Here is a 22664-nt window from a genome sequence, read left to right on the forward strand (position 1 = left end):
GAAAAAAATCATTTCAAACATATGCAAATGAGCAGTAACATACACTGTGCATAAAGTGTGACTAAAGAAATGCAGGTAAATGAACTTGAAATTGTCAGAACCTGGACTGTGGGCAGTCTTGCACAAAATAAGTCTGCCAGAAACAACATGAGTGACATTTAATACTTGTTTTACTGTGGGTACAGTTGTCTGTAGTTCTCTGTTAAATTGGACAGGTTTGTGCTTGTTTTGTTAATACTTCACCTCTGGCACACTATTACCTGTTACCTGGTAACCCTGCTGGGTTTTAGGCAATAATACACCAGTCACACAGTGAAATAGAAAAAAATGATTACATTTAGCAAATTGTTAATAAATGTATTAAACAAACGAATACACTGTGTGCGAATTAGTTTGATGGTGATCGTGGAGGCCACATGAGTACATTGGAGATAGCCTACTCAGGTAAGCAGAAGTGTGCAAATGGTGCTCCATTGGTACTTAAGTGCCCAAATTGAGCCCAGAATCCATGCATTCTTGTTGAAACATCTGTACGTTGGAGCAGAAATCGAGACTCAACAGACAACGTTGGATAAGAACATTTTAGCAACCATGGTCCATCCATCGATCTATAAACGATTCTGTTCATTCTTTGTAGCTTGATGCCTGTTGTTTATATACATCCGCAGAATGAAAAAAATAAAGAGACCTTTCTAAATTTTCATTTCAAATCTCCATTTCTAGATGTATTGTGACTATTCCAGTTGAGTGTCTGTTGAATTTTTTCAACATCAAACCTAAGGAGTGACAAAATCATCCTACAGCAATGTGAAAGACTGACAGCATGACATGACATAAAAACTGTGATAAATATCAAGGTTATCACATAAGAACAACTTTTGAACTTTTCCTAAATACATGTACAAATATTGCTGTTTTATTGCTTAAAAGGTGAGTATGAACTTATTTTCGTTGCAGTATTTGAGGTCTGAAAAAATACAGAGCATCTTTTCTGTTATTTTAACCTGTTTCTCCAGCTTTCATTTTCTGTACATAAACGCAAATACGAACATTTGAAATTTGGGAGGAATATTGTTAGTAGTAAACAAAAAAATTTTTTTTACCTTAACACATACCTATAAATAGTAAATTTGAAACTCATAAAAACAGTATCTGAAGTGGTCTCTTAATTTTTCCCGCAGCTCTAATACATAAACGGTAAGACTTTACTGAAAAAATACTTTAAAAAACAATATTGGATAATGAACAACCATACAAAATCAACTCCTTTATTAGAGTTTCAGTCAATGTGATCTATAAAAACATAAAGTCAGGTTAAAACATTAAAACATTTCAATGACCAACATTTGTACATGCTTTTCAGAAAAACTATTTAAACGGATGTGACCTCTTACTGGAAGCCTTAGAAACTGTTTATAAACAAATACACAAGAGATCAATTAAGATATATATGATGATCAATAAATAATTACTATTAACAAGTGTAGTTACCAATCGTAAATAACTGGATTTTGTTAAAAACAAAACAATACATTTTCAGGAAAAAACTAAAACTTTAGGAAACAGAAGAAGTGTCTTCTGAAAGAATCCGGGAGAATGTGTAAATGTCCATGGTTAAAATGCCATTTTTTTCAAAAGCATCAGATGACTTGTCTGAAAAGTAAAAAAAACCTAAGGTTAAACAAAAGATTTTGACATGTGGTATTTTTGCTTACTTCTCCGATTTAAATAGCACAATGAAAAGTGATGCCCGATTGGCGCCATTCGCACCGCCCACCCCGAGTTCGCTTCTATACGCGTCTTTACATTGACTTAAAACGTTAATTCGATTTTGGTGTGAACCCAACTTTATAAAGACCATGGAATGCGATTGTTCGAGTTTAGTGCGAACCCAGAATTATGCTCAGTTTCTCAAAGAAGGTTAAATGCCGCCACATACGAACGCCAGAGGGTGCAGAAAATCAAAACATGGGCCACAGAGGAAGTACCATTTACATGTATATCTAGGAAATGCTAATGGTCATATTCTATCGCTGTTCTTCAAACCTTTTGGGGTATTCTCATAATAATAAAGTATACGTATAATGAGGAGGTTTGACGTGTTGTTGCTTTTTCAAATGCACGTTATAAATAACTCAATCTCATAGTCATTTAAGATCAAGCAGTACTTCATACTGATCCATATGAAGCCGTAGTTCACGGAAGAGCTGTGCATAAAACAAATCGCCTTCGCGATTTCCGTATCGCCCTAGACAGGTATAATTGGCATGAATCGCGTTTGTTCATGGATTTTTTAAAAACAAAACTCTCACCTGTAATAAACACAGGAAACCGAAATGACTCCTTTTCAATCTGGAGATTGGTCAGACAAAAGAGGTAGTCTGGCTGGCCCTGTGATGTGATGTCACATTCATGATAGGGCAAGATTTCGACAATGCCAGCCTCTTGACAGAAATCTATGATGCGCTGTTTCTTACTTGCCTCTTGACTAAACCTGCAAAAGAGATTATATGACTCATAGAAATGTGTGTACAAGATTATATGTGCTCTGTTGTTCTTACGTCTTTTGATTAAATAGTATGTATAAATCTTTGAGGTACTGAGAATAGTGTGAGTTAGATGTTGGTCTGAACATAGTTCTGTTAAATGTCGACCTTGATGGTGAAGCCAAGAGGTGCATAGTTTTTAAAACATCTTGGTTATGCTCCCTTATTATCATGTTTGTGTTCCACAGACAGAAACGGTTTAGAACAGAATGAGTGTGTTTGAATAACATTTTTATCTTAAATCCATCGACTGAGTAGTAAAGCAGCTGACTTTGATAGTCGCATTCGTTGTTTTAGCTGTGATCATACCTCACGCTTTCACGAAGTTTGCGGCTGTCTTTATAGTGCAGAAACCATTTCCATTTTCCTTTCTTGTGCAGTTCTTCCAAGATCCCTACAACTTTTTTCATGTTGTCTTCAAATAAATTTGACAACAAACACACAATGAAATTTTTATAATGCACAATTCTCCTTCTGAAATCCAACATAATTTTTGTAGTAACATACTATAGTGCTTGACAGTACCTAGAGTAAGTGTGTCAAGAGCCAGTTCATCAAACACTATAAAGCCGCCGTAAGCAAAAAGCTCATGGTGAGTGAAGTTCACCACGTCATTTGGTCGATCAATGCCAGCAAACAGGACATAAGACGACTTCTTTAGTTCCAGCAAATAAGGCACCTGGTTGAAAAAAAAAAAAAAGTTATTTTGGGGTCAAAATTTGAAGATTACAGAGGTGCATCTCAAGAATCGAGGGATTAGTCAAGATTATTTTCTGTAGTAATTGACAACATGCCACAAACAGATAGTTTAGCCAAAAATAAAAAATTCTGCTATAATTTATTCAATATCATGTTTTTCTAAACCTGCATGACTGCTTTTTTTCCATGGAACATAAATAGAGATCTTGGGCAGATGTTATCGAGGTTTCATTTCACTTTTATTACATGTTTATAAAACAAGAGGATTCTTGGAAACAAAGTCATAGAGGTCTGTAAGAAAATGAAGGCGAGAATATAATTTTTTGGGTCAACTACTTCCTTCACTTCTGCTAAAAGGGAAAAACACACATCCATGTACCTCGCTTATGTGTTCTGCTATATCCTCATTCCTCAATACAATGAGAAGAGGGGTTTGACTGCTGTCACTGAGGTCAAACTCTTCGGGCTCAACAGGTATGTGACCCTCCATCATCAACAGATTCTACAAATCGCAAAACAGCTTAATTCGTTGCTATGAAACACTTCATAAAGCTTCACAAAAAACATGCAATAAAAGAACTCTTACCCTGGTTTCTTCGAAGAATGTGTCTGCTGACGTAACAAGGATATAGAACCTATACTTAACGTTGCATTTTTGCTTCACAGTAAAACTGAGATTGTCGTGCAGATTGTCAAACGCGTCTATTCTGTGACTCCCAGAGAATCCAGGCTGTTGGCTGTCTTGATCCCATTTCTTTTTCATCGCCTCTGTTTGTCGAGGAACAGTTCTGTCAGTCCAGACGTCATTCATCCAGGACTCGTGTTCCGTCGTTTCACTTCCAGTTTCACTCAAATGTTTTCGTTTTCGTTTTCTCTTTCTTCCTTTCCTGTCTGACAAGTCAACTTTGATTCTCAAATCTGTGAGTGATGGTTTCCGTACATCGTTTGAGCTCTCTACATTTACATTCGAATACCGAACGGTCATTGGAAACGTACCGTGTTCAGTATCTGACCTACGGCGAAGTGAACGGAGAGAAGTTCTACCCTCCTTGAGAATACAATTGAGTCGTTCAGAGAAGATGAGGTATTCTAGATCAACAGCAGATTGAATCAAGTCAACCTTGCTTGGTCGGTCTTGGCAGTTGTTCGACGGGTCTTCAGGCCTGGTAGTCATTCTGTTGGAGTCTACAGCTGGTTTCACGGCGAGGGAATTATTTAATGTAACTCTGCTCCCTTCCTTGTCCAAAACGGTGACGATGGATGAGGGAGGGACATTGAATTTGTTTCTCTCTTCACTATCACTATCATCCCAGGTCGACACTCTTCTGAAATACCTGCGCCAGTCAAATCTCTGTCTGCCTTTTTTACTGTCTAAAAGGGAATTAACAGTGACTGTCCGAGTTGGCTTTGTTGTGTGATATGACGTTTTTCTATTGCTGTAGTCTACAGTACAACTCAACGAATCTTCCTCATTCCACTCAGTGCCTTGACACGCTTGGAATTTTTCATTTCTGGACCTCTTTTCTGGAATTTGCCCCAGCTCCAGATTGTCCATGGCCTTATGGGGAACGTAAGTGACCTTTGTTCGACATCTGACACGATCGCCTCTCCCGTTTGCATCATCCAAAGCAGATTCTGATTTATAATTCTTTTTCGTCCAACTATAACTACCCATCTCTGTCATTTTCGCTTTACAGGAATCCTCTGGATTGTACACTGGATAACTGAAATCACTGTAATCTTCCTCAAATGTATAATCCTCATCAAAATGCTGACTATCTGATCCATCTGTTTGATGGTAAGTCCATAGTAAATTTTCATCGGATGGATGATAAGATCCATGCGTTTCTTCCACATCGTAGTCTCTGTATGAAAGTTCAGAGTCATGTTGAGGTGTGCTTTCTGTGATGACAACCTGCTCGTCTTTTTGCTGGGAAACGGGACTGAGTTTATCCTTAAACTGGATGTCTGGCTTTTCTCCGGGTGAATTATATACGCTCTTCCTCTGCCCTAGCTCTTCAGAGGGGGTTTCTTCACATTCTTCTACAAAGTCAGAGGGTGACATTTTGGTGTGAACGTTGGAACAAGGGCTTAAAGAGGAGCGCTCGGTGATGTCATGATCAATGTTGTCTGAAGCTTCTTTCAAATCTTTGACATTTTCGCTTACTTCAGGATCATATAAAACTTCGTCTTGAGTGGGTGTAGAACACGTACTAATGATCTTTCTGTTTAACATTATATTCAAAGGTTGAGGAGCAACAGTTTCTTCACAGGTGGTAGTAGTGCTATTCAGGGATGATGCGCAAATTTTAGGAGATTGGCATTTCTGGTGTGTATCTTGAGCTTCGTCTTCACAAGAATATGATATTTGACTCTCATTATCTTTTTCTACATCATCTTCCTTATGTACTTGACTTACTTCTAATTTGTTGGCTTCGGTATCGTGTGGTGGTTTTGGTTCACTCTCACACAACTCATGTGCTTCTTGTACTTCAATGTTCTGCTCAAGCGACACGTTTTCACTTCCGCTTTGCATTACGTCAACAGTATCGTCGTTAGAAGCTGAAGTGGTTTTCTCTTCAACAGACATTAGCTGACAAGATGAAGTCACATCACCTGAATGTGAAATGTCGTCAATTTCATCATGTGCATCACCTCCAGGGTTTGGCTCATCTGGCTGCTCAGTTTGTGTTTCGCTCTTTTCCATCCTGACATCGGAATTGACAGTCTCTGAAACAAATGATTTATCACTAGGGATATTTAGTTCATAAACATCTAGCGCTGCATTGGCATCAGAATCATCATCACTGATGTCCATATCAACATAGTCTGTATTGTCCATTAGATCCACAGCCAACTCATCGGGATGTTCGGCTGCTGCTGTGAATGTTTTTCTTTCAGAGTCAACACCATCCTGTTCATTCCTTTCCTCTGACTTACTCTGATCTTCTTCCATTTCATCCTCTGCTGCACATCTTTCGACTGTATCCTTCACTGGCATTTCAGTGTCAGTCTCTTGAACAGAACTTGGTGATGCGTTGACCACATTTGGGTCATCTTCTCTAGCATTAATGGTCTCATTTTGCTTTTCAACTAATTCTTCTTTCTGCTCATCAACATGACTGTCACATTTATCTGTGTGATCGTGTAGATCTTCATGATGGATCTTATGCTCCGTTACACCGGACTTGTCTCCACTCAAACTTTCAAATGTCACGTTTCCTTCTTCCACAATCGTCAGAATTTCATCCTCACTGTCTTCATCTGTCTGACTGTCTTCTTTACCGATTTTTGTTTCAGATGCACTTTCTTTCTGTACCGAAGTAGGCGATCTATCCGCATTTGTAGGCTCTAAGGTCTTATCAACATCTCCCAAAGACACTGGGCCATCCTGGGTTCCATGTCCCTTATAAGATGCATCACTCTCTACATGCTTAGACAAATCTTCTTCTTTTTGCGCTACAGCCACTGCATTCTCGGTTTTATCTTTTAAGCACAGATTAAAACTTTTTCTATTTAAAACGAAACCGTAACATTTGGAGAATGCTGACGGTTTAATTACTCGATGAAAGACACCAATGTCCTTGGGAACAAGAGAAGCCATTTTCATGGGTGTGACATTTTTGTAAATATGTGGAACTTTCTGTAGCTGCGTTTGCGGCTGCATGCTTATTTTGATATTTGATGCTTGCTCACACAATCGACTGTACGCGCTGTTTCCTTCTAAGAGCTGAGTGTATGAGCAATCAGCAATGATGTCGTTTTCATCCTCAATGCAATCGTCTTTGTCAGACGCCACATTTTCAACCAGTATTTCCTCAGCTGATCTATGATCCTGTCAATCAAAAACAAAGAAATCTGTGAAACAAAAACATTTTAATGTCAACATAATAACTGCATAATAACATAATAGCTTTCCTGCAGCTCAGTGGTTAGAGCATGGCGTTAGCAAAGCCAAGGTCATGGGTTGGATCCCAGGGATTGCACATACCCAGAAATAAATGTATAGTATAATGCAAAGTTGCTTGGGATAAAAGTGTTTGCCAAATGCGTAAGTGTAAATGTTATGGTTGTCACTCAAAAAGCACAGTAAAATAATGCTAAAATATTGTATATGAAACTGTAACTTGCAAAAACGACCCTATTTAGGTCATGTAAATATACTTTGTAAGAATGATATATAGGGAATTACCAGGAATGCTGTTACTTTTGGACTGGAGGGGCCTGAGGGTGAATTCTTTTGTGCTATTTTTTGAGTTCCTACTTCTGGATGTAACACCGTATCATCTCCTTTGCTTTGTTGCAAACCCGAATGGAGATTCATAGGCTCACAGTTTTTCACAGAAAGATCCATAATCCCTGAATGCAGATGCAAGGCCTTGTGCGAGTCCTCTTCCAGGTTTAAATTGACATTAACCGATGACACACAAGTCTGCATAAGATCTACATCCTGTTTATCCTTGACGTCCAGGTTGTCTTTCTCCTTCGACAGCGCGGCAATATTTTCGAGGTGAAATAACCTGGAGGCGGATTTACTATAGAAAAGACCAATCCACATGTGGAAAATGAGATGGACCTCCTCAGGGGTGCCTTCGATGTCAAAGTTCCATTTGCTTTAAAATTAGAAATAGGAAAAAGTGGTTAACGCATGTGTTTTGAGAAGAGTTTCTGAAATGCCTATTTATGCGTTTTAGCCCCGACCACAACAACAGTTACAGAAAGTGCAAACCTTTGCTTCAGCATAATTCACGTATGTGATCAAGTTACCAAATACCCACTGATGTTAGGTATAATGACAGCAGATAAAAGTCTATCCATTTTGGTCTTTATATTAGTGAAATTAAAAATGTTGGTTTGCGTTGGTAAACATGACCAACGATAAATGACAGCAAAACGAAGTATATATATATAATATATCTTATTCATGAAAGTCATAGAGAAAGTTCATATATATTCTTAATGATGCATAAACCGTATCTTGTGAGAAAAGATGCATATTGTTTAAATTTTTAATTTATGACAGTAAAATAGGACAAATAATTAAAACAGTATACACTACTTACCCATGAAGTGCACGCATGACAGTTTGGTCTAAACTGTCGTTGGTGAACTTGCTGTCGTATTTAAACTCATACGTTTCTCTCCAAACCCTCATCACTTGAATCGATCCTTTCTTTTCATATACATGTCTATCCTGGAAAATATTTGACCTTCGCATTTTCGTCTTTGAGTTGGACGCCAAAGCCCCATTTGGAGGAATCATACTTTTCCATTCCGTTTTGACACCTTCTTTCTGATTAAATGGGATGGTAGCGTCCACGGGCAGGTTCAGATGTAGTCCAGTCTCCAAGGACAGAGAAGATTCAACAGATGGAGAGTACACCTGTGGGCACGTACCTGACAAACCTGACAGCAGAGAGGTGGGCTGTGAGTAAGAATGCTCTTTTGATATTTCCACAAGCAATTCCCCAGTCACCATGAGACCCTCTGGGAAAGGAGACCTGGGAGGTAATTTAAACCTGGTGGATGGACACTGCAGTAGAGCGTGTAGGACGGACCCTGGAGAGCCACTGGCCTTGCCTTCAGCAGGTGTTGCTGGGCCAGATATTAAAATTTTATTGCTACTTGCACCGAGGGCCAAATCAGCAAGTAAACTCAGAGCGTCTGAGGGCAGGGTCGCACCCACTGTCAGTTTGTCTGTACTGGCCTTAGCATGGGAGCTAAACCTGCCCACCCCTTCCCCAATAAGCGAGGACATGAGTTGTTCGTCTGCTTGTTTAAATATTTTGAAAGGGACTGATGTGTGAAAATTAGGGGGCCCTGTAAGGAAAAGACAAGATGATACAGCATAAAACATCAACAGTGAAAAAACAGAAAAGCAAGTCATTAGTCAAATGTATGAAGATACACAAAAAGAGGAGGAAGTGAAAGATGGCTTAAGAGGAGGAAAAAAGAAGATAGGTAGCACCTGGGACAAATTTAATACACCAGAATAAAATGATACTTTATGGACCATAGCAATAAGATTATACTGACCAAAAGAATTCACCTTAACAGTATTATCGAGATATCGACAGAAAAGATTTTCCCCAAAAACAAATGATGCTATCGGCAGGGTTCTTACAGATTTTACCATGTCAAATTTAAGGAATTTTCCAGTTCTTTCAATGTGTGTTTTCATGCTTTTCTAACATACATACTTATTCACAAAAAGTGATGATACTTTGCTAAAAAAAAAGAGTGCGCAGAGTGCGAGTAGGTGTGTCGGAATCCACTTTGCTAGTTTAAGGACGGAAAACGGTCAGTGCGCCAAGTGCATGGTCTAAAAGAGTTGTCTCTATTCTCTTATTGAGTCATGGGTGTGTTTTGGGCAAAATGTGCAGTAAAGCAATCAGAGTTTCATCTCCAATTCCCTTTAAGAGCTTCTCTGAGGTTAAATTGCGCGAGCAGACCATCTACAGGACAAGCCAGATTTTTTATCTTTATGTACCTTATAATTATAATCTTTTACATTGCAATCTATTTATTTTTTATATTTGCCATGTTTGGTGCTGCTGCGCGTCTCTACAGCGCCTATTACTAACTCGTTGTTTAAATAACCAAAACCATATGGAGTTCAGTTGCTCTTGCAAATTCCGCCATGTAAATAGCGAATCCGCTATGGCACCAGCGCAACTGGCTCTTAAAGGGAATGGGATATGATACTCTGATTGGTTCACTGCACGTTATGCCCAAAACATACATGAATCCTTAAGAGAATAGGGACAACACTTTTAGATCATGTAACACATGTGGTTTATAATTCACAGGCAGCATGCATCGGACGCATTTAATTTGCACGCACAAGCTCAAGTTCAAAGTCCACTTCTGATGCAGGATGGGTCAGTAATTAATTAACAGATACGCGACCATTTATAGCAGTCCCAAATAACAGATTTATGAGTTATTGCATTGTTTTTTAAGATGATTTTGAATGTGTAAAATGTTACCCTATTGAGACTATATAACAGTCATCAAGTATTTCAGGAGCAGAATTTTTAAATAAAGAATACGGAATGTGTTTGCCTGAAAGAAAGTTATATATTTTTTCAAATTATAAGCCTACTTCAATGTAAATTGAATCAATAATAATAATCGCAATTACAATATCACCGTGAATAATATAAACAATAATGATTGCCATAATCGTATGGCCCTACCATAAGTTATATTAATATTCCAATAAAACATATTTGGAGAAAGAAAACACTGTAAGGGCAATGTATTTTCCCCGAGTTAAAAATTGATGACACAGATTACCTATCTGTTGGTCCTGAAGTGAAAACATTAGGAGTCGTGGTTAGCAAGAGTTATAAAGTATGTAGGGGAAACGGATACAAAAGTTCTTATATTCACTTTTTATTACTTTGGTCATCTATATTGCCGAATAACGTAGTCTTTTTCCACTTTTTATTACTTCGGTTTTCTAGTCTACTACAAAAAAAGAACAAATATATAATAATATATTGCCTGATATTATTTGAGACTCGTTTTGCATCATTTCGTTAGGCCTAATCCTGCAATAGACGGAGTGCGCTGAGTGTTTGTTACATGCGATTTATATTTTGAAGAATAAGCATTTGTATATGCCGCTAGGGAACAGGGCTCAACGAAAAAACATAGAAGCCCGGCGCTGATAGTAGAATTCGTTTTAACCATAAATTGTATTTTGTTTTCAACCCTCCCGTGTTGTCTGTTCCATATGAAGAATTCAGATGCAAAACCCTCTAAATCCGTCAGAAGACTTTTCGCTTAAACAAGCATTTTTTATCAGGCTCCTTCATTTAACTTTACTTCCTGGAAATATTTTAAGACCGGTCAGAGTGTGGTATTTAGTGGGTTTTGAAGCAAAATTATTTGAGTAACGTATAAGCCTACTATGTGTGGAGAGCATTCAACCAAAGGGCCAGTGTGTCATTTTTTGGAAGATTTATTGACAGAAATGTCTACAGAGATGTATAAAGAGCTTACACAATGAAGCGTTGTGTTTTATTACCTTAGAATGAGCTATTTCTATCTACATATACCGCGGGTCCTCTTGCATGTAATTCGCCATATTCTGTCAGCCGTCGTAGTGTATCAAAAGGGGAGGGGCGGATAGAGCGTTTTTTTGCAATTTGCAACCTTGCCGCTAGATTTCACTGACTGGACTTTAACATCATAATCTTGTTTTGGACGAAGGTTGTTTTTAAAGGGTTTTGCATCTGAACTCTTCATATGTAGCCGGCCGCCACGCAGAATAAGAGTGCCAAGCGAAGCTCGAGTAGAATGTTTTTAATGTAAAACACAATTAGGACTTTTCAGTTATTTTATCTAAAAAGTGAACTGCACATAATGATATGATATAAAATAAACCAATTAATATGTCAAGCAGTTTCAAGCCATTAATCCCGAATCCAATTATTTGTTAAACCTTGAAAACACCACATTAAAATTCAATCATTATTCAGGATTTCCAGCACCCGTACGGACCCTGTATCTGTGACATTTGTCTGATTTTGTGTGGTCATTGAATCACACTTTATATATGAGTGTAGGTAGGCAGAGAGAGAAAGAATTTATAAGGCAAACCTTTAGCTGAGCGTTGAATTGTTTACAATATTACGATACGTGTAGAATTAGCACGATATCCATTACCGTGAGGTTTGGTATCGCGGTTATTGCCAATGGCGATATATGGTCACATGATTAATAAAAGGAATGAAATGAGTAATTTATCTTTCACAAATTTATACATGGAACGCACTGAATATCATTACCCAAACATGCTTTGGGGGAATTAAGAAAACATTCATTTTAATGAATAGATCAATTTAAGAATTATAAATAAAAAAGACTATAATGAATACAAAACCTTTCTTACCATTTTCGTTTGAGGCCTTGGGAATAAGACCTTTCCACGCCACAGGTTGGGTTGTCATTCGCTCTTGGCTGCCATGTGAAAATAAGAAAGGCTGTTCCTCATCACTTACAGATTGTAATCCTTTGTCTTTCAATGGTTTTTTACTTATATTATCCATGATGTTTTCAGACTTTTCTTTTTTGGACTCCAGCTCTGGTTGAGATATGCCATCCCCACCTGAGGAAGGAGATTTAGACAGTCTTCCCCTTCTGAGCACCGTCTTTAGTTTACTTATAGATATTGCACTGTAGACAGAACGTTTTTCTTTCTTTTTGGTTCTCTCAGGAGAGGCAGCTTTAGAGAAAGTGGACGTGGATTGGTCAGGAACTCTGGGAGGACTTGTGGTTTCATCTGCTTGAGCAGTAATGGTATGATCTTTGTTGGGGTCCTGGAGACTTTCAGCCTCATTCGATGCAGACGTTGTGGGCTGTTGACTTTTGTCTATTACTGATGGGGTAATTTTGTTATGTTTGCCTACAGTTGTTATTGGTTGAACTATCGGAACCGTTAGGTTGTCTTTTGAAGGACTCTCAGACATGACTTGATCTTCATTGACCACTGGAACTTTAGAGGGAGATGCTTCATTACTTTCAACTATTTTTGTGGGTTTGTTCTCCACAGGAGAAATCACTTCTGCATTTGTGTCAATGCTTGTCTCAACACACATGTTGGATGCATCTACATCTCCACTAGCGACATCTGAACCATGCGGGACAAAGACTCTACCACATGTTGTCACTATGTTCCTGAGACCGTATCGATCTTTCAAGCAAAATCCTTCCATCTTCCTCTTGTGCCCCCTAGAAAAATTCTCCTCACTGATCAAGTCATTACTGAAGTTTTTTATCGCATCCGACCTCAAACAACGTTTCAGATTGCCATCAGTATTCCACAACCGTTTGCGCCTTGGCAAAGACCGCCAGTCTAGTTTCTTGGGACTCCCTGGATCCATTTTCTCATCATGGTCATGTATAGATTTAGCTGGCATGCTTGTGGAGACCGCTGTGCTCTCCAAAGGGGCTTGTTCTTTTCTTCTTGCACTCAAGTTTCGACTTGCACCTCTTCGCCTGTGTCCCCTGCCCCTGCTGCTTGAATGTTGTCTCTGATTAATGTCATTAGCAGTCGGAGAGTCCAACTCTGGTTTTTCCTTTCTATCAATCATGGATTCAGAGGAGTTCGCTGGTAAAATGAGCGCCAAACTTGAGGTAGGTAAAGTAAGCTCTTTTTGAACTTCTTTTTTAACTCGCAAAGCCTTCCAATGCATTTTGCGCTTCCTACCACTACGCTTTGGACGAGCCCTCCAATCTACTTTGTTATCAGCCATTGTTTTCTCAGGTTGTATAATATCCTCTACCCCGCCGCTTACTGCAGAACAACCACCTTCTTCCTTTGTGGTTAAACATACTGCCGTTGCATAACATTCTTGAGCATCGGTACCAACACTTACACAGTTCTCTGTAGACACGTAACCTAACTTAGGTGACAAGGCAGACGTTGGATACTCATGCTCACTGTTTGCGAACGTAACTACTGCGGTTCCCAATGTTCCAAGTCCCTCTTGCAAAGCAGGCAGAGACTTCTCTGCAGACAAATTAGCATCTTTTTCATTCTTCTCAAGCGCCATGCCAGAGGTACTTTGACCATCACCGATGGCCTCTGCTTGCTTTGTTACCTCCATGGCGCCCACTTCCTCAGGCGATGAAATATAGTAGTAGACATCATCATCTTGTTCATCACCGCGCTGTTGTCGTCCAGCAGCCAGTAACTCCAATGCCCTGACTACTGGAACCGTAAAGCCACACGGCTCCTCAAAATAAGACTTAAGTCTCGTTCCAGTCTCCTGTGACCATTTAGGAGAAATCAAAGTAAAACCACTAGGCATATCATATTGGTCTGGAAACATACTTGCTTCCCTGGTGGGAGCGTCTAACAGTCCTGGCTGTATAAGAGTGGCATAGTTTTGCAGATGCTTCTCTAAAGTAGCATGCGGGGCCCCCTGCTGGTTCGGAAGACATTTTCCCAACTCTGTCTCTGCATAGTTAATTGCCGGGATGGCTTGGATTATATCTGCTGACACTGTGTTTTTTGGCAGTGCACACTTGGTTTCTAAATGTAAAACGGAATGTTGATTAGACACATGGAGAACGCAAATCAAAAGAAACTTTTAAATAATTCAATTATATTCTTTGCTACCTCTTGGTACAGTTCTGGAGTCTGGGAAAATAAACATGCCTTGAAGCACAGCTGCCTTTCCGGATCTCGCATCTACAACAACAAGATATCTATAGTTTTTGTTTCAGCAAGAGAACTAGCATCAGGACAGGGCAATGTCTTACCTTCATAAGAGAAGAGGTGAGAAGAATGTAACAATATGAGGAATCCAGAATCATCAAGTGGTATAACAAGAGCCTGGTTAAATAAAAACATGATACAGATCAAGATTTTGTAGGTTTATTAACTTGGTTGCTGAGAAATATTGGCGACTCTTATAGTTACCATGTCTTTTTCCTTCAGCTCCTGGGTTATTTGCGCAAGGTCATTTTTAGCCTTCGAAGAAACCACGTCATACAAATTGAAACATCTGCCATCTATACAAACTATGGAAATATGGAGAAAAGCAAATTACAGGATGTAGACAGAGTACCCATTTACATTCAAATTTTTGTACTGATATTTTAGACTCTCATTATAACATAGGCTCATTATCTCATTCCCATAATAACGAACACAATCTACCAAGAGCAGTGCAGATTATTGCAGGGTTAAAGACATGCTTTTTAGGGCGCGTGGAATAAAGCTGCAAACACCAGTTCAATGACAAGCTCAACACTTAAACAATGAAGTTGCGTGATTCATTTAAATACTCTCCCCGCACAAAGTTTGCAAATGCAAATGCAATGAGGTCAGTCGCAAAAACAGCAGTGTCCACGCCTTTTCAGTGCAAATTTTCACTGCGTGTCTTTAGTAAATACAGGCAGTGGTTTTATGCAAAAGAGGTGTTTGTAAATCTGGCCCGTAGTATTTATTGAAAGATCTATTTTACAAACCTTCACCAACAAGGCAGGTTTCAAAAATTTCCCGGGGTAAAGTCCTTTTCAGCTCAGACACACCAATTGCACGGTCAATTTTAACCATCTTGGGGCTGAAAAATACAGTGGTGCATGAAAATATAAATTAATACTGAAACACACATATACCAATGGTTTGTAATAACAAAGTTATTTTTTCCTTCGAAAAAATGAAGTAAAGTCAAGAATTTAGGACGAGTATACTATCTATAAGTATAACCTAAAGTATTATCTGTGTCTGACACATACAGTTTTGCTGGGAACCAGGCTCCACTGACAGACTGAAGACCAACGTCATAAACAGTTGATTCAATCTTCAACTGTCCGATCCATGGTTTGTAGCGAAACACTACATTGAAAGAAGCAATATTAAATGTTAACATAAAATCAAAAAACACAATTTGACTGAAAAAAAAACATCTCATAGTTGCTTACTAACTTAGTGGCTTTACTAAAAAGACAGAAACAATTCAATTGAAAACTCGTACCTTTTTTTACTTGGCTTGAAAAGAAAGAACAAAAAAATTTAGTTGTCAAACTCACCACCGTTATTCCTTAATAAAACAACCACAATAATAAATATGAAAAAGTAAATGACTACCTCTGTTCCTCCAACCCTGAGTTGGCAGCAGATTCCCCATATGAGAATGCCACGATGGCTAACGGACAAGCTTGTCTTGGACACGATTCTATTTTACCGCTTCCAACAAGTTCATACAAGTAGTACTGCAACCCAAAGCAACACAGTTAGATCAGCAGTTGAATCCGAGTAAGAAAGGAAGGAAGGAAGGAAGGCCTTGCGTCTGTGCGATATCTCACCTGTGTTCGCTCAAATGCCAAGAAAGAACTAGTAGTTGAAGTCACAGCACCTAGCTGCTCCGATACATGGCAGTCGAACCCGGGATTCGGAGGAGTGAAATTCTGGGTGTAGTTATCAGTAACCTCTTTAATTCTGCCCTGATTTCACAAAGTAAAATTTACAATTCAATGTATGCATATGGCAAGACAGAAGAATGCAAAAAATTAAAAGCTTACAATCACTTATAGAAAAAAAATGTTTACATTTGTTTAAGTCTGTACCTTTGTTAGCTTCACAAGGACTATATAGCCAGTCTTGCCATTATACCAACGCTTCAGATCGAGGCAGTCAGAGTATTTTGAAATGTAGACACCTAATTTAAAAGTAAATATCAGAAAGACCACACAATAGTCATTGCAACCAAGAACAGAAACCATTTCACTCACTGCATAAACACAACTCTGAATATGTTACACAAATGTCACAATGTTTATCTTCTGAAGTTATGCTCGGTTGAAGCTTTTTGGGAGATGTGTTTTTCATAACCAACACAGGCTTATAAAAATACAGACTGTTAAAAGCTGGATAGACCAGTTCTTCTGCATTTTTTAAGAATCACGCCTCATGTCAAAACTGAGTTCCCAAGAAGACCTGCTCACTGGGAAAGCGCTAATATTAAGCACTTCTAATAAAACCAAGAACCATCTGCGTTAAGTGTCTGTGAATTGAGACTCTTTTATTTAAGGAACTGGGAAGTCATTAGCAAAGATATCAGGGGATTTCGGGAGATACAAAAACCGCCAAGCAACTGCCAGATGAACGGGCAATGAATTCCCAACTGAACACCAAAACACTTATTTGTTATCTATTAAAATTAGCATGGTCTAGTCCAAAAAAAAAAAAATCTGTTTACGTAACCTAAAGTAAAAAAACATGTTCAGATCTGTATCGTCTCGACATGAAGGGTTGCCTTGATTTTAAGGTCTTTTGGGCAGTAAATTTCAATTCCCTGTGTTTAATACAAGAACCCTACTTGACCCTATCTGTTCCTGGTTTGATTACACAGAGCCAAAAATATCATGAAGATGATTTTATTTTTCAAAAAAAAACTCAAAACAAACATATTCTGGATGTCTTTCAACTAACCTGAAAAACTTTCAAAGATAATACTCAACCCAGTACTTACTGTAGGAAACAGTTAATCATTTACAGACTAAATGTTAAAACACGATCTGCCCAGACGTAGCATAAAACCAGCCAATTAGATTGGAACAAGTGGTTTCAACAACTGCCAAATCCCGCCGTTCTTTGGGTACAATATGTACGGTACACAGTTCTACTTGACAAAAGAAACTCTGTTCAACCCCCAAATATTTCTTATTCACCCAGCCATTGTATTTTTTGTAAAAAAAATCATCTGAAATTTACAATGGATCTCACAGGAACTTCTCTGCAGCTGTATTAAGAGTTTTCCTCTGAGCAAGCAGAAGTGCTTACAACCACATGATCTGAGAGGGATAGTTCACCCTCAAGCTGTTCCAAACCTGTATAAATTCCGTTTTTCTACTGAACACAAAGAAACAACTAAACTAGTCACCGGAACCGTGTCATTTCCCACATTCCTCTAACATGTACAGTAAACAGGTTTTGCAAATAATTACAGATTTCTTACTTTCAGGAGAACTATACCTTTATTGGCTGCATCACCCTCTAAAATATTTTTGAAGATTATTCATGTGAACCTCTAAGAATTATCTGCGAAGACCTGCTGTAAACCGCTAAACAAAAGCTGATAATGATTCAGTTATGATTCTATAACACTGACTTTTATTTAGCTGCTCTTAGTCACACTGAACTTCTGCTTCACAACAGCATGTGAATCTGGACCACAAAACCAGTCTCGAGTAGCATAGGAACATTTTAGTAATAGCCCAAAATACATTGCATGGGTTGAAATTACAGATTTTTCTTGAATCCCAAAAATCATTAGGATATCAAGTAACGATCTTAATCCATGGAGATATTTTATAAATTTCCTACAGTTAATATTTCGAAACTTTATTTAGTGGGTAATATGCTATGCTAAGGACTTCATTTGAACATTTTCAAGGCGATTTTCTCAATATACAGATTTTTTTGCAACCTCGGATTCCGGATTTTCAAATAGTTGTATCTCTCGCCCTTCCTAACAAACCATACACCAATGGAAATCTAATTTATTCAGCTTTCAGATGACGTAAAAATCTCAATTTTGAAAAATTGACCCTTAAGACTGGTTTTGTTGTCCATGGTCACATATACCAGAACCGAATTTGGTGTACAACTGATTATTATGCACAAATTGATTTCGACATTTTTACTTGCCTGCCATAAAAAGTAATAAATAAATAATAATGTCTAGTTATTGTTTTTTTACCTATGCAACGCAATCTTAATAAATAAGCTCAAAATACCATACAACTATTAGCCTAACTCTAATAATTATAGTCAATCAGTTAGTAATAAAATTAGAAAAAAATTATCAAATTATGAGCAATAGCACAAATAAATTTAATAAAGCAAACACACAAATAAAATTAAAATAACATTGTAAAATAACACTTCACAGTATTCACAGTATACTGAAATAAAGATCAAACCGAATTAAAGTTATAAAAGTTGATCATTCAGGAGGAGTGAATCTGTTTTGTCTTTGTTTTTGTTTGATAAGCATGAAAACAGATATATTTATTATGCTGCTGTCCCTTTAAGAGCTAGCTCGCATGGATCACATGCTTTTTGTTTCCCAACTGTCTTTGTCTACAGAAAACTATAATGGATTTATCCCAACGTGATATAGAGCCCATTCGCCTAATAATAAAATAAAAAAGTTGAAATTGGTTTAACTTGTGTCAGGATAAGACTTTGAATTTGACCTTGCGCATACTGAATGTGCTCATCCTGTGAGCTGTCCTCGAAATGACGCTTCTTGTCCGGTGTGGTAATCCATTAATTTACATGCCACTTTGTTTGTTTACGTTGCACTGAAAGCCCAACTTTCACCGCTACAGCCTTGATTGTAAATGTACATGTAAGATTCTGTCTGCCATAGTTAATCTAGTGTGTGTCGTGTCCTGCGTGTCTCTGATAGGCATGGCTCTTTAAGCTGGTTCACCCCTGGTGTTGCATTGTTTTCAATTTGGTCAAGTTGCAAAGTTACCGTTCCGTGAAACAGAAACATGCGGCGTAACGGAGCTCTTACGATTAATTAACAGTGGCGTTTTTAAGCGCGGTTAATAGTAAACCTCGGTAATCGCTCTATCCCTATAGGGGGGATGTTTAGACTGTAAAAAAGTAAAAACAAAATGGTTCCTTAAAGAAGGTTTAACTGAATGGTTCTTTGGGGAACCAAAAATAGTTCTGTGGCATTCCAATGAAGTACGTAGCGTAGTAGTTCCTTAATTTTGAAGAGTGTATATTTTGTGGCCGTCTTCGGTTTTATTTCTGCTATTTCTGCAGCGTTTTGGACACAAATTGTGTTGTGCCTTTGCTATAGGACATTCTCATGTGACTTTACATAAACAGAATAAAACGTAAAATTCATTCTTAGATGCTCTAGTGGTGGGACTTTGTAAATGCTACCTTCACTTTATCTTTCTATATGCGAGTTATATCAGTACTGTATAAACTTTCACTTTTCATTCATAGGTGAAGAAATCCAACTCAGAAACAGAAGTAAGAGCATATTCCTTTTACCTAACTCGTGTTATTTCAAAGGCAATTATACCAACCTAATCATATTTTGTTATATTGTTTCTACGTAGTAATTAGTATTATAAATGAATAAGAGTATCGCAATTCAGTGATTCTACTAGTAAAACTGAAACCAAAAGCTGTTTATTACCTTCATAGTAAGACAGACATTGGATCAACCCAATGAAAATCTGTGCATTGGACTGTGACAGTAACACATTTCATTTCAAGTCAAACTTCTTGTTATTTTATTGGAGTTGTATATTAAACAGGAAATCTGAGGCATTTATCTAAAAACACAAGGTTGGAGATATAATAACCGCACACACAATGCTAAAGGTTCTTTACCTTTCGAGGAGTCTCCAAGAGTAGTGCACTTTGGTTGTCCAACCAGTAAGCCTGTTTCGCCAACTTTCTTGGCCTGTGAAAATAAAACAAAACATTGTGACTGTGTCCGACTACTGGGCATTTCGTTTAAAACAAGCTGTCTGCGTACAATTCATTTATAAAAGTTCCAAAAGTTTGCATTTTGTACCTTGTCTATTTCATCAAAAAGCAGAAAGCCATACGACTCCTCAAGTTCCTGTTCAGAATATCCCTTTTCTCGCTTCTGAGCACGATAGGCAGCATACTACGGGAATAAAATCATTTATATTACACTTAAGAAATTTACAAGACGTCCAGCACTAAGTTCAGTATGGACATTATATAGATCTTATCTCACCCGTTTTTGTAGAGCAGCATTGTTGATCAAAATGGCAGATTTGTATGTGAAACACTCCTTGGACTCTTTATACAAATAGTTCTTTTGAAGTGGAGTAAGAATGTTCTCATTAAAGGTCACTGAGCCTGGAAGCACCGGCTCTAGAAGAGCTGGTAGGACAGGACACATAAAAAATGCGTGTTAGGCAACAAATGTGTGACATTTTTTCAAACACACTTTTTCGGAGGTAATGTTTATCAACTAAAGGTCAACTTTTAACACACATACAAAATAAAACTGAAAGATGTGGTCATATATTTGAGCAATAAAAATCTTTTCTTTTTTAGATACTCATTATATAAACATAATGCTCAAGTTAAAAGCTATATTCTAGTTCACCCAAAAATAAAAGTTCAGTCTTCATTAATATAGCCTTATGGCTTTTCTTCTGTGGGACACAAAAGAAGATGTTCTGAGATGTCTGGGAAGTTCATACTGGACATTGTTGTGTGGTTCTTCAAAACATCTTGTTTTGTGTTCTGGAAGAAGATAGAAAGTCTTACGGGTTCGAAATGACAAAATAATTTGACATGTAAAAAAGCTTTCATGAGCATTATATTTATCATGACAGTATCTGATTCTTCTAATACCTATCTGAAAACACACATGTTCTGAAACAACAAAAACACACTTTTTCTCTAAATGGCTAGATCTACGGTCAGTAAAAACAAGATCTGTTTGTGTACACAATGGGCTGTGTCAAAAAACTGGCTTTACAACTTTTTCTCTAATACCAAGTCTAAAGAGGTAGGGCTCTTGCGCAATCTTTCTGCTAAAAAGTCTTATTGCGCAACACTTTTACTAGGTCCTTACTGATGTTCTAGTTATAAAAAGCTAGTCATTTTTTAGTATGTTGTATATGTCATAACAGTCTTCTACACACGATGTATGTTGTTGGCTATTGTTCAAAACTACACGTGTTCTATGGTGTGCCAAACAAACTGATAATAACATAAATGTATTGTATTACTATTTATATTTAAAATGTAAAACAGCATAAGGGAGATTTATATTTCTCTACATATTTGCTGTCACACCATAGGACACATGGACGATATCTTTGTCAACGAACGTCTACTTGCATATGAGATGGACCAAGATTTTTATATGAACACCATTATTAACTATTCCTAAAATCTACAAACATGCATTTGTCACACCCATTGAAGTTTACGACTAATTTAGGTCCAAATACGTCATTATCAAAAGAAAAACAAAACAAGATCTTCAAAACAGAGACAGCAAACATCTAAAAAACGATGATGGACCTCAACATGTCAAGTCTGAAGATGTTTTGCATGTTTTGTGTCAACTGAATCGTTGTGAATATTATCAACAACTGGTTTAGAGTTAAGAACAACCAAACAAACCAGTAGTTCCAGTGTCCAGGCTACCAAACTGGCACAATATTGCAATAATGGTGTAAACATCATAAACGCATGACTGTAACCCAAAAACGAGCAACAACAATTTCACTTGTTGGCAACACAAAAATGACTACAGTGGACTTAAACAACACACGCCACAATACAAACAACATTAAATACGCTAGCGCAAGTAACACAACTTTAACGGCATAATTCACAGTCACAAAACCCATCGTCATTTCAGCGAACTCAAGTCACCTTCTTTGGATTGTGTAGTCGCATTATCCATGAAGACGAGGCATGTGTCCGTCGTTTGTGCTTTGATGTTGATATATTAGATATTTCGGGTCCACGGCTCACAACATTCCACTAACACAAATTAACAAAATTGGTAAAAATAGTCAAGAAACGCGCATTTAAAGCTGTACGTGTATGTTTTAGCTCGACGACCGGTCCCCCGTGAACTGCGTTTTTCGGGACTTAGTGTGCGTTACTGTGTGTGTGACTGTGTTGCAACCAGGAAGCGAATCCACATAAAGACAGCCAAAGGTTGGGCTGTGGAAACGAAGGACCGAGAGCGAATCGGTTCGAGAAACCGTTTTGTAACGGATAAGAATTACCACAGGAATTCGGATTCATTCGACAACGCGCTGCCTGTTTAACAGACTACGGCTTCGTCGAGCTGCGACCGAGAAACCGAAAAAGAAACAGAAAGTCAAAAGTTAGGCGTCCATTTTGCGTCGAGCTGC

The 22664-nt window shown here is 37.9% G+C and overlaps 1 protein-coding gene across 2 annotated transcripts; it reads right to left on the minus strand.

Annotated features, from left to right (window-relative positions):
• Window positions 1-1254: 1254 nt before the first annotated feature.
• On the minus strand, window positions 1255-22662 carry tasor2 (transcription activation suppressor family member 2). 2 transcript variants are annotated; one of them, XM_056772857.1, is made up of 22 exons: window positions 22174-22662; window positions 20510-20658; window positions 20321-20416; window positions 20134-20206; window positions 16335-16426; window positions 16074-16211; window positions 15856-15980; window positions 15743-15756; window positions 15504-15603; window positions 15234-15328; window positions 14683-14783; window positions 14523-14595; window positions 14380-14451; window positions 12148-14292; window positions 8309-8651; window positions 7438-7858; window positions 3832-7080; window positions 3625-3747; window positions 3072-3225; window positions 2856-2961; window positions 2313-2494; window positions 1255-1653 (listed from the first exon to the last, which is right to left on the minus strand). In XM_056772857.1, the coding sequence occupies exons 1-22, from the start codon at window positions 22202-22204 to the stop codon at window positions 1556-1558; spliced, it is 7980 nt and encodes a 2659-aa protein (XP_056628835.1). In that variant the 5' UTR covers window positions 22205-22662; the 3' UTR covers window positions 1255-1555. The 2 variants fall into 2 exon arrangements, with proteins under 2 accessions (XP_056628835.1, XP_056628834.1); XM_056772856.1 differs by having other exon boundaries at window positions 8309-9065.
• Window positions 22663-22664: the final 2 nt, after the last annotated feature.

Source organism: Triplophysa dalaica, chromosome 18 (assembly GCF_015846415.1).
Source record: "Triplophysa dalaica isolate WHDGS20190420 chromosome 18, ASM1584641v1, whole genome shotgun sequence".
Taxonomy (NCBI): Eukaryota; Metazoa; Chordata; class Actinopteri; order Cypriniformes; family Nemacheilidae; genus Triplophysa; species Triplophysa dalaica.